General features: G+C 37.5%; 2 protein-coding genes across 3 annotated transcripts in view; one reads left to right on the forward strand and one right to left on the reverse strand.

Annotated features, from left to right (window-relative positions):
* The window catches only part of rgs3a (regulator of G protein signaling 3a), a 157,487-nt gene extending 148,605 nt beyond the window's left edge, over window positions 1-8,882 (reverse strand). The window contains exons 1-2 of the mRNA XM_067573934.1: window positions 8,753-8,882; window positions 1,758-1,887 (exon numbers count right to left, since the gene is read on the reverse strand). Coding sequence (XP_067430035.1) covers window positions 1,758-1,836 — 79 coding nt within the window. The 5' untranslated portion in view covers window positions 1,837-1,887; window positions 8,753-8,882. The remainder of the gene's footprint in view (window positions 1-1,757; window positions 1,888-8,752) is intronic.
* Window positions 8,883-9,078: 196 nt separating this feature from the next.
* Window positions 9,079-13,419, forward strand: rabepk (Rab9 effector protein with kelch motifs). Of its 2 annotated transcripts, none has more exons than XM_067573947.1 (8): window positions 9,079-9,225; window positions 10,090-10,144; window positions 10,227-10,381; window positions 10,902-11,057; window positions 11,210-11,374; window positions 12,521-12,670; window positions 12,823-12,972; window positions 13,125-13,419. In XM_067573947.1, the coding sequence occupies exons 2-8, from the start codon at window positions 10,092-10,094 to the stop codon at window positions 13,349-13,351; spliced, it is 1,056 nt and encodes a 351-aa protein (XP_067430048.1). In that variant the 5' UTR covers window positions 9,079-9,225; window positions 10,090-10,091; the 3' UTR covers window positions 13,352-13,419. The 2 variants fall into 2 exon arrangements, with proteins under 2 accessions (XP_067430048.1, XP_067430046.1); XM_067573945.1 differs by lacking the exon at window positions 9,079-9,225 and adding an exon at window positions 9,282-9,770.
* Window positions 13,420-13,550: the final 131 nt, after the last annotated feature.

Consider the following 13,550-nt stretch of genomic DNA (forward strand, 5'->3'; position numbering starts at 1 on the left):
ATTTTGTCCTGCCTTGTACAATAGGCATGAATTCTACTCTATTCTATTTTCATATCTTTTTTGTTCTGTTCCACTGCAAAGCAAACATAGACATGCATTGATAATAAAATATCTTTTCATTTCAACACTGTTCAGGGCGAATGGTGCATTATTTTAATAAAATGCAAGGGTACCAATAATGTCAGCCACATCTGTAAGTCTTCTCCTGTAACATGTGTACTCTAAAAAGTATAAAATGATCAGTGAAGGAAGTAATGAAAAACTGCAGTAAAAACCCTTGACACATATCCCATAGTGGAAAGGAGTGGAGGTTTGATTTGTAGACAGGATAACTATACTGTGGTGTACAACAAATGCCAGGGGGGGAAGTGAAAGCATTAGATCCTGTCTAGGTTTGTGGCTGTAACTCACTCTTTCTCAGTGAAAAATCTTTCCCTTCGGGAGACCACAAACACACTCTGCCAAACAATGGCAGTTTTTTGGAAGAAGCCGAACTCATAGCCAAGTTAGACTCAGTTCTGAAAGGACATACTATCAGAATTCACTCATTGTTTGCCCAAGAGGGATGATCATGCATAACATAATACCATATGTTATCACAAATCAAAGCATCTAAGCAAGGTTTGTTAAAATGGACCACACACTGACACCACAAATCAAAGAACATATGAGAGGGAAGAAGGGTGTCCAAGCAAATCTTCCTGAGCTGAACCCAACAGACGTACTTGTGCCATATGGGTCATAAAATTTAGATTTAAGTGTAGCTGATGCAGCAAAAAACTCCCATAATTTCTTGGGGTACCTCTGGCTACCTCCACTAACCGCGTCCTATTTCCACAAAGTGATTGGATATGTTTAGAAGCAATGTAATTATGACACTAAAATTTTCAAAAGGAACAAGATGAGACAACTTGATAAAGAGGCTGCAAAATACAAATTAGAGAAACACTTTAGGGGTTGTTAAAGGACAAAGCTGATGATGGTCCATAAACTTTGAAGCACAATACTTCGCTGATACAGGTGCTTTTTCTCTGGGTCAGTACTTAAAAAAGGGAAACCCAGCCCTGTGGCACATATCCCTTAATAGATTTACAGATATAATATAGATATAATGTCCTCCATTCATGTTGTCTTGTCAATGATGTCTTATTGTAAAGCTGTATGGAAATGAGTCCTCTAAATACACATTTAAAGCAACAGTCAGAACCCCCCTCCCCCTCTCTCCCCCCAGACCTCCTCCTGACACACCCACACACAGGCATCACAGGCATAAAATGCAAAAGCCAGCCCTAACAGCACCCCAGTAATACCTTCTCCATATTCATTTGTGTGAACAGATAAATACTGGATAATGGATGAGTCTTTAGTCTCACAGTAAACAGTGCAGGTGCACCCTCCTCCAGTCTGGCTAATACCCTCCATAAATAATTCAGGGTGTCACCAGATAAGGAGGGGCAGCCTCACTACCAGAGTAAAGGACTTGTTGCTACATCTGAGCCTACTTGTTGCTGCAAGTAATATCCATCTCATGTTATTGAGTGTCTATGCTAGCAGACCTACATGACGCAATCCTTTATATAACAGGGACATATTCCTTTACTGCCAGTGTGATAGATTAAGTCAGACGGACACTATTGCGCTTTCTCGGTTGATGCTGTTATGGATGCATGCCTAAATTTATATTTTAAAAAACTATTGCATAATATGCCGACAATCTATTTTCTTTAACAGAGAAAAGAAAAGGGCTTCATCCTTACCATGAGTACTAAGGAAGAAGGACGATGTCTCAGTGGAGTTGCCAGGTGGGTTCCGCAGGTAAACTCTGAGACAGGTCATCTTGGAGAGAGCATGCTAGAGATGCCACTGCAGAGGAGGTGGTTTCAGCAGCTATAGAGAGGAAAAAGAAACGCGATACTTGCTGTGTTACTGTGTGTGTGTGCTTGTATGCATATGTATGTGTGCGGGGAGGGAACACAAAGATAAGAGATTGTGAAAAATGTTTTAAAAGTTGTTTCCCCCCCCCCCCCCCCACAGTTATAAGTCATGCTTTAGCCAAAACAAGCCTTCAGTTAGTCTGTGAGGTTGCTTTTCCTTCTTCAACTGCCATGGTCTAAAATTATTATACATCAATATATTTATGCAACTATTTCCCAAGCATCTTGTTAGATCTACAAGTAAAGGCATAGACACAATAACCATGTCCATTTGCTACAATAGATGTACACCGAACATTTTATCACCTATAATTTCAATAAATGTCCATGTGCAGAATATACACAAAAGTTCAAGCACTTTAATTTTGCATACTGTATCACTGGCATCCATACTGTACATACATACATGGTTTAATACATACTGTATTAATCCAGTTTATTCATTTACACAAGTGGTGTAGCCAGGATTTTAGTTTACAAAAAGACATACTAGAAACATTTGCTTTTTAGTAATGGTCTTTAAGTCATCTATCCAATCAGTAGCAAAAGTCCATTTTTAAATAAACTGTAACACATACCCATAAAAGCTTGTTTATTTTCTTTCATTCTGTTTAATAAGCCCATTTATTGTTACTTATGAGCCACCTACTGGTTACAGATGGCTTTACATTTAAGATCAAACCATATTGCTACAGAAAAGACCTCTTTCTATTATAATACAGCAGTTTCATTAATTTTCTATGAGGTGGTTGGTTTAACACCGTTCTGAGCCACACAGACAACATGAGCTACATTCATTGTACTGTTTACATACTGTAGGTGGCAGCTGTCAGACGGGCTTGCAGTCATTTGACAAATATACACAGACAAGAGTATTAATAACATGTGGGAGCCCAAGGTTAATTTGGCAATGCCTGCTCCGTTTCCAAGAAATGAAAATGTGATTCCCAGAGAAAAATAGTCTTTCACCATTTACTTTATTGGTCAGAACATATTATTCATGAATTAACATATTTACATTTTTCATTTCACATTAAAGATATTTTTAATCATTCAGTTCATAAATGTCAGGCGGCAAGTTAAAAAAAAAGTCAGATAACAGGCCATATTTATTTAAACCTCACGAAGAACAAATGAAATAAACCAACGTAATCTACAGCCACCTCTAGAGCAAACAACAAAAGATGAAAAACGGAAAAAAAACACGTTTGTAATACCCAGATTAAATCATCAGTGACTGTCTTCTGTAGAATAGATAGAGCTAAATCAGTGTTGTGGTTGTGTGGCCCTAATCCAGATTACTTTACAGCATGATTTAACACACCTCCGGGTGAAATGTGACACAACAGAGAAGGCTGAAGCAATTATTTTGACATTTTGCCCAGTGGCAGTGTACCACTAACCCAGAGATGAACTTGCTATATTTAATTGAAAACTGTACGAACATGCTGCTAATCCTGATTAGCAAACTGCCCACCCACCAAGAAGGCACCCAAATCAAGCTTGATTTAAGGGGGATGAAAAAAAAAAAAAAAAGCAGCAGAGAGGCTTTAAAACCTGGTCCAACCTGGTCCTGGTCCAAATTCAAATCAGCAAGTATTGTACCAACAGCATGCTCACAACAACAACATGAACTCAGATAAACTATTTTGAGCCAACAAAAATCATATCTTCAATTATCTCTTTCTCCTGCCTCTAGTCCCTTCCTTCGTACTTTGAAAAGTCATAATCGTTTTCCGTTTTCCTCTCATTCTGCCCCCCCCACCAAAAAAAAACCCTGATTCATTTGGTCCTTATCAGTTACAGTGAAAGCAAAACAAAGGACTTCTCTGAATCTCATACTCAGCTTCCCTGAAGGGGAAACTGGGCAGATCTGTGTTAAGGGACAGGACATATTCCATATGTCAGTCTCCCACACACAAAAGTACACACACTTTTTAGGACTTTTGTGTTTGATTGGTTTTTGAACAAGTGAATTGTTAATTGTGTGTACCTACTAGTTGTATAGTTATATTTTCACATATTTTATTGGTAATTGCTACAATAATAAACATGTATCCAAAGTAATCTCAAAGTGTATTCACATATTTTGTACTGTTTATAGCCCATCACTCTGGTATTGTGTATCAAAGCTATTGTACATTGACCTATAATGAGAGTAGTACTAGAGCTTTAGCCCCTTGGTGACCAATATCACCAGCAACAAGTTCTAGTTCAAACCAATATGTGTTATAGTGAAGACAGATATAACTTGTATTCCTGTGTGCCTTATAGGTTCAGACATAAGGGTTTGTGCGAGGCAGAGAAATGCGAAAAAGGGGCAATATCAGGTGCAACTGGAAGAGGAAAGTAGAGGCGAGGTACAGTTAATTAAGATGGAGGAGATTAGTGAGAGAGAGCGGGATATATTCCTTGAAGATTTTCCATTTGCACTGGATGATTGGGGATGACTGTGCAGTTTTGACTGGGTGTGAATTTGATCATTGCGGAGCGAGCAGAGAGAAGAGTCAAGATCTGTGTGCAGAGATGTCCAGATTGCCACAGGGGGACAGCTGAGCAACTGGAGAGCATGGCTGCTTATTAATTAAGTGAGTCACACATTATGTAAGTCTGTGAAATGCACAATTAGTAACAATATAACAAGATCATGATGTGAGGCACTGAGACACAGAACAACAGCTCGATTATAGAAACATTTTTAAAAAATAGGTACCAAGATTAAGTTCCAGACAGATAAGACAAACTGACCCGTTAAATCTCTTATCCGATTCAGGATGAAATGTTGCTTTTATGAGGTGCAGGAATGGCTGGAAGGGGTCAAACTTGCAGACAGCTCAACAATGACGCTGTAAATCTCCGAGGTCTACGGAAAAACCTCAGCTATCTTTTGGATTTATTGCTTGTTGCACTTTCAGTATTCTTGTCGTGTTCATTTGACGTGTCAATGTGAGCTACAAACTATTCATTATGGTAACGCAGCACTTTGCTTCAGGACTGGGATTGCCTGTGTGAAGTCTATGGAGAATATTCAGCTGAATATGGAGAAAAATATTCTTTTTCAGTCTGAAAAGGTTGCCTTCAGTACAGTAACATAGAAGTGTATACAATAGCAGACTAAAGTCATCCCTGTTGTTTTATTTCATCAGATATTAAGTTGATTGATTCATGTGAAATACAGAAATATTCACATATATCCAGTCAAAACAGGAAACAGCAGTTTAATTTGTCATCTAAAAGGATATTAGAAAGAAATGCCAGCATCTGTGAGATGGGCTTCACTTTTTAAATTGGAGATTTTTGTGCTTATGACCACAGCCACCAATAAAATGTGTCTCAGTAAAGCTCAACTTGCTTAAAAATGCACAGCAAATATATCTGGACAAACTTTATATCCATATCATTCCATATTTTTCTTAGTTTATCTAATTGTGGGTGCATCACACTGATAGTAGCTTTGTATCCCTGCCACAATATTACTTCTTATGACTTTCAATGCAGTAATTTAAAGGAACCTCCTTCAAGACATAACGGAACACATTCATGTTGCGTTTAGACTCTGTTTTTGTATTTATCTTCATTGAAAATCATCTTACATTGATTGTTTCCCTAAATAAATATGTATGCGTGAAACAAAAGGCATTTGTGTTGCTGTTCACAACAAGATGAAGTCATTTTAACTTTCTGTTACTTTCAGTTTCTGTAGAGGGAGCAGTATGTTCACCCCATCTGTTTTGTTTCTGCTGTCAGTACTATGTTCTATCATTTTAATATTAGTATACATTGTCACTTTCAACCTGTCACTGACAACTACTTTGTTCTATTTTGCACTGTCACATCCATGTCTATAGCTGCACTGTGTAAATATTTTATTCTATTTTTTCTTCCTCTTTATTTATTTAATTTTTATTTATTGTACATAGTATTTAGATATGACTGTCTTTCTCTACCCTGTGTTTCTGTTGCATTGAGCATGTTGATGGCATAAAGATTTCCTTCGGGATTATTAAAGTTCTTATTTATCTTATTAACTTTAAGCAGGATTTTCTGATCATCCGATGACATCATTTTTAAGACTGTGCAGTCATAAGTCAACATAATATTTTATCCATTACGCACATTTCAATATATTGTATTAACAAACAAATACATCAGGGATAGTCTACAGAAATATACAGGTTAATATTATAAAGACTCCCACACAAACAAAAAGTGCATAATTTTTTTTAACAAAAACAACAATGGCACAACCTACTGGACATCTTATGGATTGCAAGTGCGTATTTCAAATGAACTTAATGCACCAACTTGGAGAACGGAGAAACAAGCTCCCTCGTGGTGGTGCCACATGGAGAGAAATAACATTGACATTTAGCATATTTTTATTTCAAATGTCGGCTTATTTCAGAAATGGCAATATGTGAGCAAATATATATGAGATGCATTTTGCAAATATACTAACTGATTTTCTGTTTCCTATTTATTACGAATCTGCTAAATGTATGTAATGTATGGAACAAATACATGTGTAAATGTATCTCAATTTTCTTTCCATAATTAAAAGGGATGTAAGGTTAGGCTTTTGTGGATAACGCTTGGCGGATAGGTTCACAAATTTTCAAGTCTTCAAGTTTTGAAACAACAGTCAGGTGCCAAAATGAACACTGAAAAAGGTTTTCCTCACAGTAATCATTCCTCCTGTTCATACTGGCTATTAAAAGATCCCCTTTAAATGCACTTTCAGAGTAATATGGGCTAAAATCCACAGTGTGTCCACAGAGTCATTTTGTGCAACAATGCATTTAAAAGTATATCTGAAGCTTATATGAGGCTTCAGCAGTCTGAGCTAGTCATATCAAGTGGATATCTGCCACATTTACTGACTTTTTAGCATCAAATTCCCTCTTTGTGATTCCTTGGATGGTGTTTCCCCTTTAGTGCTTTTGGCACTAAGAAGACTGTAACATTGAAAGATATCTACTTGATTTGACTAATTTTCATATTGGCATCAGATGCATTATGAAGGGATCTTCTAATGGTCAGTATGAACAGGAGGAATGATTACGGCAAGAAAAATCTATTTCGGTGTTTATTTGGGCATGTGACTGTTGTTTTATGACAGACTTGGGGAAAAAATTGTGAACTTATCCTTTAAGCACTTGCAGGTTCTAGATGTAACCACTAGATGTCAGAATCTCCACTTACTACTGCATTCAGTAACTCAGCTGCAGTCTTGTCTGTTCATGGGTTTGTGTCATGCACTCACAAGTTAATATAAGCCTGGATTTTTTTAAATCTTGATTCTTGGTTCACTATCTTGCCATTCTCTGCATTTGCACTATAGCCAGCTTCATTCAGTATTCTATCTTGAGCATAAATACAGAGACATGGAAGACAGGAACATCAGTCTGCAACTTGGAAATTTTCATTTAATGAGACTGAGACATCTGTCTGCACTATAACACATAATCCTTACAAACACAGTTATCTCTATGATTAGTTTGGTACATGCATCCAAACTGCTGCTTTACTTTATGTGCTATAAATCTTAAACCCAACATACAGAAATTACAGTATAATATTGCACACAATACTATAAATCATTAATAATGATGGAGTACAGATGCAGGCAGGTGGGTTTAACTTTTAAACTACTCTACAAAGGGTGGATATAATAACACACACACCCCTAAAATCAAGGCCTTATCAAATTGAATGTAATAAAGAGTACATTTGTGAAGCTTAGGCTGCCATTTTGGAAGTGTGTGGTTGTGTTGTGATGGATATTGTTCCTGTGGATGGCTTAGTCCGAAAAACATTATGTCTGCTACCCAATAAAGATGAGTTTTACCTTATTTCCCAAGCTGAAATATCGGAGTCATTTACAGACCTAGCTAAGCACCTGTCAAGTTTTAAAAAGCCCACAAGTAGTCTGACAATACTTACCAAATTCTACAAAGACTCTTCTGTCCAGCTGGCATGAAAAAATATTCCCTCTCCTGCACAGTAAAGACAGCTTTAACTTGTTAATTCAATTGCAACTTTGCATCTTAATGTTAACCCAAATTTAAGATGGCAGCCAGAAATGACAAACTTCTTGCTCGACAATGTATACAGCAAGAAAACTATGGATGCTTTAGGCCTACTTATTATACTGGGAAATTTTCACATCTATAAATCTGAGTTCTCAAGGTCATGCCCATCGTTTGAACTTTTCATGATTGAATTTAGAAAGTATATTGCATTTATCCAACTTATAAATAATAAGAAAAGTGCACATACAGTTAATATGGTAGTATGCTCCAAGCCTACCTTTTCTGTTATTGTTCTATTTATTTATTACTCTTACCCTTTGTCCTCTTACCGTGTTGACCGTACAAACTGAAAGTGAGGTCATGTCTTTTATGTTATCTTTATTTCATTATGATACCTAATTGTTTTCTGTTATTGTCTTGCCACACATGTTGTAAGTGACTCTTTCTATAAATAAAGTGATGAAAAATGGACGCTTTATTAGAACTGTATCACTGAAATATAAAACAATGGAGAGTAATATGCTACATGAACCTGATAACAACCCTTTCAATTTTGTAGCTGGAGACGTCACTTTCTTTATTGTTTATTGTGCAGCCAAATTAAAACACATTTGTTCTAGAGTGTGCTGTTATCCTGGAAACTTCTTCATTACATTCTTAAGTGCTTGTCAAACGTCCTGCGGGGCTTTTTAAACTTTGACTAAGGACAGAAAGGGAGATACTTAGCTCTGTGCCTCAAATTATCAATACCAAAAAAGTGTGGCGTTGCTGTCACCTATAACCTACCTTTTAACTTGAAGGGCTAGATGAGAGATTTAAAGGCAAACGGGAAACGAATGGAGGCACTGTGTCTTTACAAGCGGAGGCTTCTTTGCTTTGCTAAGCCTGCGAAGAAGTGACATTAACGTTTTATGTACCATAAAACAGGAACTTTGTAGTAGCTCCTTGCTAAAGTGCATGTGCACGGAGCGGCGATTGGACAGGATAAGTGAATTGCGCAGGCGCCTAATGCAACCATGGCAACGACGTTTGGCGCAGTCAACGGGCATCAACCAACGTTGCCAACGTAACAATTTACGCACATTTTTTACGAAGAACTTTGTTATGAAGCTTTAACCGCTGCATAGCTAAGCTTTACAGCTTCGTTTTGCCAATTAACTGCTGTAATTGTGTAGGAGATACACAATTAATGGTGCCAAAGAATTCCGACCTCAGGTGGATAACGTGGTAGGCTTTATTCTCTCCACCCGGAAGCACAGGTTAGTGAGGAGGAAGCGCTTCACATGACGCTGAAGTTCGCTTCCGATTCACAGTTAAGGGGAAAGTTAAGGAAAACATAAATAATGACATTTAGCTTCTGATTCTCCGTATTTTTCACCACCTACACTTATGAAAAAGTGTTCAACATCGCACCAAAAGCCTTAACGCTGTTTAAATCCACTTTTAGATTTGCGAACCCTTTATTGCTTATTAAAACATAAAAAAAGGGGCGATTTAACTGCTTTTTTCCCTTCCAAAACACATTTGACCAGATCCAGCTATACTTAGACTTTCAAACAATCTCTTGATTCTCCTTGTTAATCTAGTTTAGATCTGACAAGTCTAACTATAGTGTTTTTTGATCTGGACCTGTTCTAATATTTCCCTTAACTTTCCCCTTAACCCCGAATCGGAAGCTACGAATCGGAAGCTAACTTCAACGCCGTCTTCGTTCAAATGCTCGTTTGGTTTAGCTTACGCTAACGTGATCTCAAAGCGCTTAGTGTTTTTACCCTTATCAACTTGATATTGTCGCTAAATTAAGGCACATCTCACATAACAATGTTTACGACTGTTTTACAAGTCTGCCTTTACCAAACGTTAAAAAGAAGAAATATGTAAAGACAGTATTTGGGTTGCTTCGACTGGAGCCAAGCTAAAGTTGACGTAAGGGCTTCTGTGGATACCATCAGCTTTTTCAGAGACTTCTTATAAGAACAAGTAAACTATCAATAATTTTGACCTATCTTTGTTTGTAGTGTATCATCTAGCGTCATTTGTTATCACCACTGAACATGCAATAGTTTAATCACCGCCCAAAGAAATACAAAGAAACATCAGGTTCATTCATAAATCTTTGACAGCCATGGAGTTTCTGCCTGTTCTTGATCCTCTAGATAAACCCAAAGAAGGAGTATGGTAAGTAAATTTGTACCTGAGATATTAACAAAGAAGCTATCCTTTTGTCTTGCTTTTCCTGAAATTGTTTTGTTGTCAACAGGTATTCTTTGATACCCAGAGGAAGTGCTCCAGGTGTCAGTGTGGGCCACACCTGCACTTTTATTCCATCTGAAGATGGAGGAAAAGGACAAATCCTTATTGTTGGGGGAGCCAATCCCAGTGGAAGTTTCTCACATTCCCAAGTTATAAATCTGGGTAAAGATGTCTGCAAACATTTTAGCTTTTACAGTGTTACAACTTCTGCATAACTAACTTTTATTAGAAGAAGAAATACAAAAAATATATCTTGTGTTGTGTTGCTTTGACTTAAAGTAAATTTCACCCTCACCATAAGGCATTTTTAACATAAAAAGTCAAAGTAACAGTACATTTAACCTTGGCTAGTGTGTTATATAATCTCAAATCACAATCACCGCTGGCAAATGTGTAATATACATGTAGGAGGTTGTGAAAACCATGTTTAATGTTTTGATGCTAAATGTGTAGTTATTATGGATTATTCCTCGTTGTGGATAAAACTCCCACCACCATTAATCATGAAGACTAGTTAAGCCAAAGTTCTGGAGGTTAAGCATTGTGTACTGTATTATTTGTTACAACACTGTATTGGTAAAACACATTAGTCACTTGTTATGTACTTGGTCAGAGTCATGAGTGTGTTCTCTTCACATTTATATCAAAGTCTTTGAATTTTTCTCCTTTCTGACTCCACCAGATAAGCATGAGTGGGACATTCCAGAGTGGGAGGGTTTGGAGGCACGGTATGAACACTGCAGTTTTGTGCCAGGCAGCTGCCCGCAGAGCTTGTGGGTGTTTGGGGGAGCACAGCAAACTGGCAATCGCAACTGTATCCAGAATATACAGCTAACAGGTAAATCACTTATTTCCCCGTGATCTTCTTTAGTAGCATTGGAGGTTAGGTAGTTGCAGTGTTATGACCATATGAACTTACTGTACAAAACGTAACAATTGATTTTTGTTAACTGAGCATGATCCATTCTGTTCATGTGTATATGTGTCCAGACAGTGGGTCCCACTGGAAGAATGTACAGGTAAATGGGGAACCCCCCAGTCCCAGGACATATCACACCAACTCAGCTTGCGTAGGGGACAAACTTTATGTCTATTCTGGAGGGGAAGCAGGAGCTGCACCTGTGTCCGACCAAAAACTTCATGTCTTTGACACAGGTATGTGTTGAATTAACCAGTTGCTTTGACAAACCTCCCACAGCTTAGTATGCCCTTGAGATAAAAATTACTTTTGCACTGAATGACCTTGGAAGTACGAAATAGTACTAATATCCAATTAGGTACTTGTTGTTCACCATTTATGACCCTTTAGGAGACTGAAATTCAGAATAAGAAAAATGGCAAACACAAATATAAAAATGTTTAGTGACAGTTAAAGGCCTTACACACAGGGTTACACTGCCCCTTCAATTATTTTGGCTGATTAACCCTCTTGGAGTGGGTGGACATATGTACACTGTGACTGATTCATTTATATCTCCCTGACTCCCCTCTTACTTTTCTTGCACCTGTTCAGGCAGGCCAATTTTACCATTTTTATTAGCACATGACGTTTGGTGACCTTATGTAATTCCCCAAATAGGTGGTCTCATTTTCAGCCTGAACAGAAGTCTAATTAGAACGAATGATTGAAAACACCTGTGTGGGTGCACAAGAAGGCTTTTACTATTTTTCTCACACTGTAAGCATCCAGTCTGTGATTACAAGCACAGATTTATAAAATGATCTTAAGTGATAATGGCTGCATTTGCACTGGCATTTCTTACTAGGGCATTTAAATTTAACAGAGCCATATTAGTTACAATTCAAAATGTCTGCTATGAAAGGGCTTATGCAATTTAAATCAGTGGTATTATGATGAAGATTAAAGTTGGATTATAAATATATATTTGAACACATAGCTAATAAACAGATTAATAGATTCAATTGAAAAGAAAGTAGTGAATGTTCAGTGTCTAATGTTGCCTGTCAATATATTCCACATTATGTAAAGAGGTGTATTATCTTATAACATATAGACTCTTTCTAGTGTCAAGCTTATTTCATGGATTAAGCCATGTGCTTAACAGTTGCCAAAATTATAAATAATTTACTCACTTAAGGTGCGACTATCTCATTCTGCTTTCAGTTTTTGTTCATAAGGAAGTGTTTGTTTACGAATTGGATATATGTGCCCTTAATAAATGATCTACCATTGTGAGTCATTGCTTCAAAATACCATATTGTCTCTCAGTTGATTTTTACATGATGATAATAAATAACCAAATTTGTTAATGAATAATTTTTATGTGAATGTGTTCCCAGTGTCCTCCACCTGGTCTCAACCAGAAACACAAGGCAGACGCCCACCCGTCAGGCACGGCCATATTATCGTAGCAGTGTGTTCAAAGATCTACATTCACGGAGGGATGACAGGAGATAAATTCCACAATGATATGTACTCTCTTGATACAAGTAAGCCTGAACTCTCTTGAATCAAAATCAGAGGATAACAGTTTATCTATTTCCCGGCTGCCTTGCATTTGTCTCACGGGATCATCATAGCATCACTTGGATGCTTCAGTGTTTGTTTGTTTTTTTTAAATTAGCATAACTGTGTGTCTAAGGGAGCATGAAGTGGGAGAAAGTGCAAGCCAAAGGAGACATCCCGCCAGGAGTAGCAGCCCACTCGGCTGTGGTGCTGGGCAAGAACATTTACATCTTTGGAGGGATGACAGCAGATGGAGCCAGCAATTTTATGTACAGATTCAACACTGGTATGCTTGTCCTTAATGGGATTAAATATTGATGTGCTGTGTGTCATATATGACTGCTTATTACTATGTGCTGTATATAAATTAAGCTGTTTGGTTCTGTACAAAAATCTAAGCATGAATGTGGATATATTAATGCTATACTCTGCTTGCAGAAAAAAGTAGATGGATCCTAATGAAGTTTGAAGGAGATGTGCCACCCAACCGCCTAGACCACTCCATGTGTTTATTGCAGTGGAAGGTGGGTGGTGAGGGGAATGGAGACGAGGAGCAAACCAACAGCCCAGCAGCCTCAGAGACAATAAATCTGGCTTTTGTATTTGGAGGGATGGACACCCAGGGTGTCATACACAATGACTGTATTTTGACTGTGGTGACATAATGTGCCTCGATGTGGTAATCTTCTTATGCTCAAGTTGTAATAAAACATTTGTCAAGTACACAAAGTAACTGCATTTTTTTGTTGTAGTGATGTGACTGATCAAATGGTCAATTTTTAGAGCTTGTATTAGATACTGATAAGTTAACATGTTTCACTAAATTCAGGATGTAGAGCTCTGAAGGTTAAATAACTTGGATGA

The sequence above is a fragment of the Thunnus thynnus genome, chromosome 19 (genome assembly GCF_963924715.1).
Source record: "Thunnus thynnus chromosome 19, fThuThy2.1, whole genome shotgun sequence".
NCBI classification, from domain to species: Eukaryota; Metazoa; Chordata; class Actinopteri; order Scombriformes; family Scombridae; genus Thunnus; species Thunnus thynnus.

What these genes read in the sequence shown, in the direction of transcription:
- rabepk (XM_067573947.1), top strand. Translation starts at nt 10,092, where the DNA reads ATGGAGTTTCTGCCTGTTCTTGATCCTCTAGATAAACCCAAAGAAGGA. An exon ending in TTCCCAAGTTATAAATCTGG is followed by an intron (nt 10,382 to 10,901) that starts GTAAAGATGTCT and finishes TGACTCCACCAG; the next exon opens with ATAAGCATGAGTGGGACATT. An exon ending in TATGTACTCTCTTGATACAA is followed by an intron (nt 12,671 to 12,822) that starts GTAAGCCTGAAC and finishes TGTGTGTCTAAG; the next exon opens with GGAGCATGAAGTGGGAGAAA.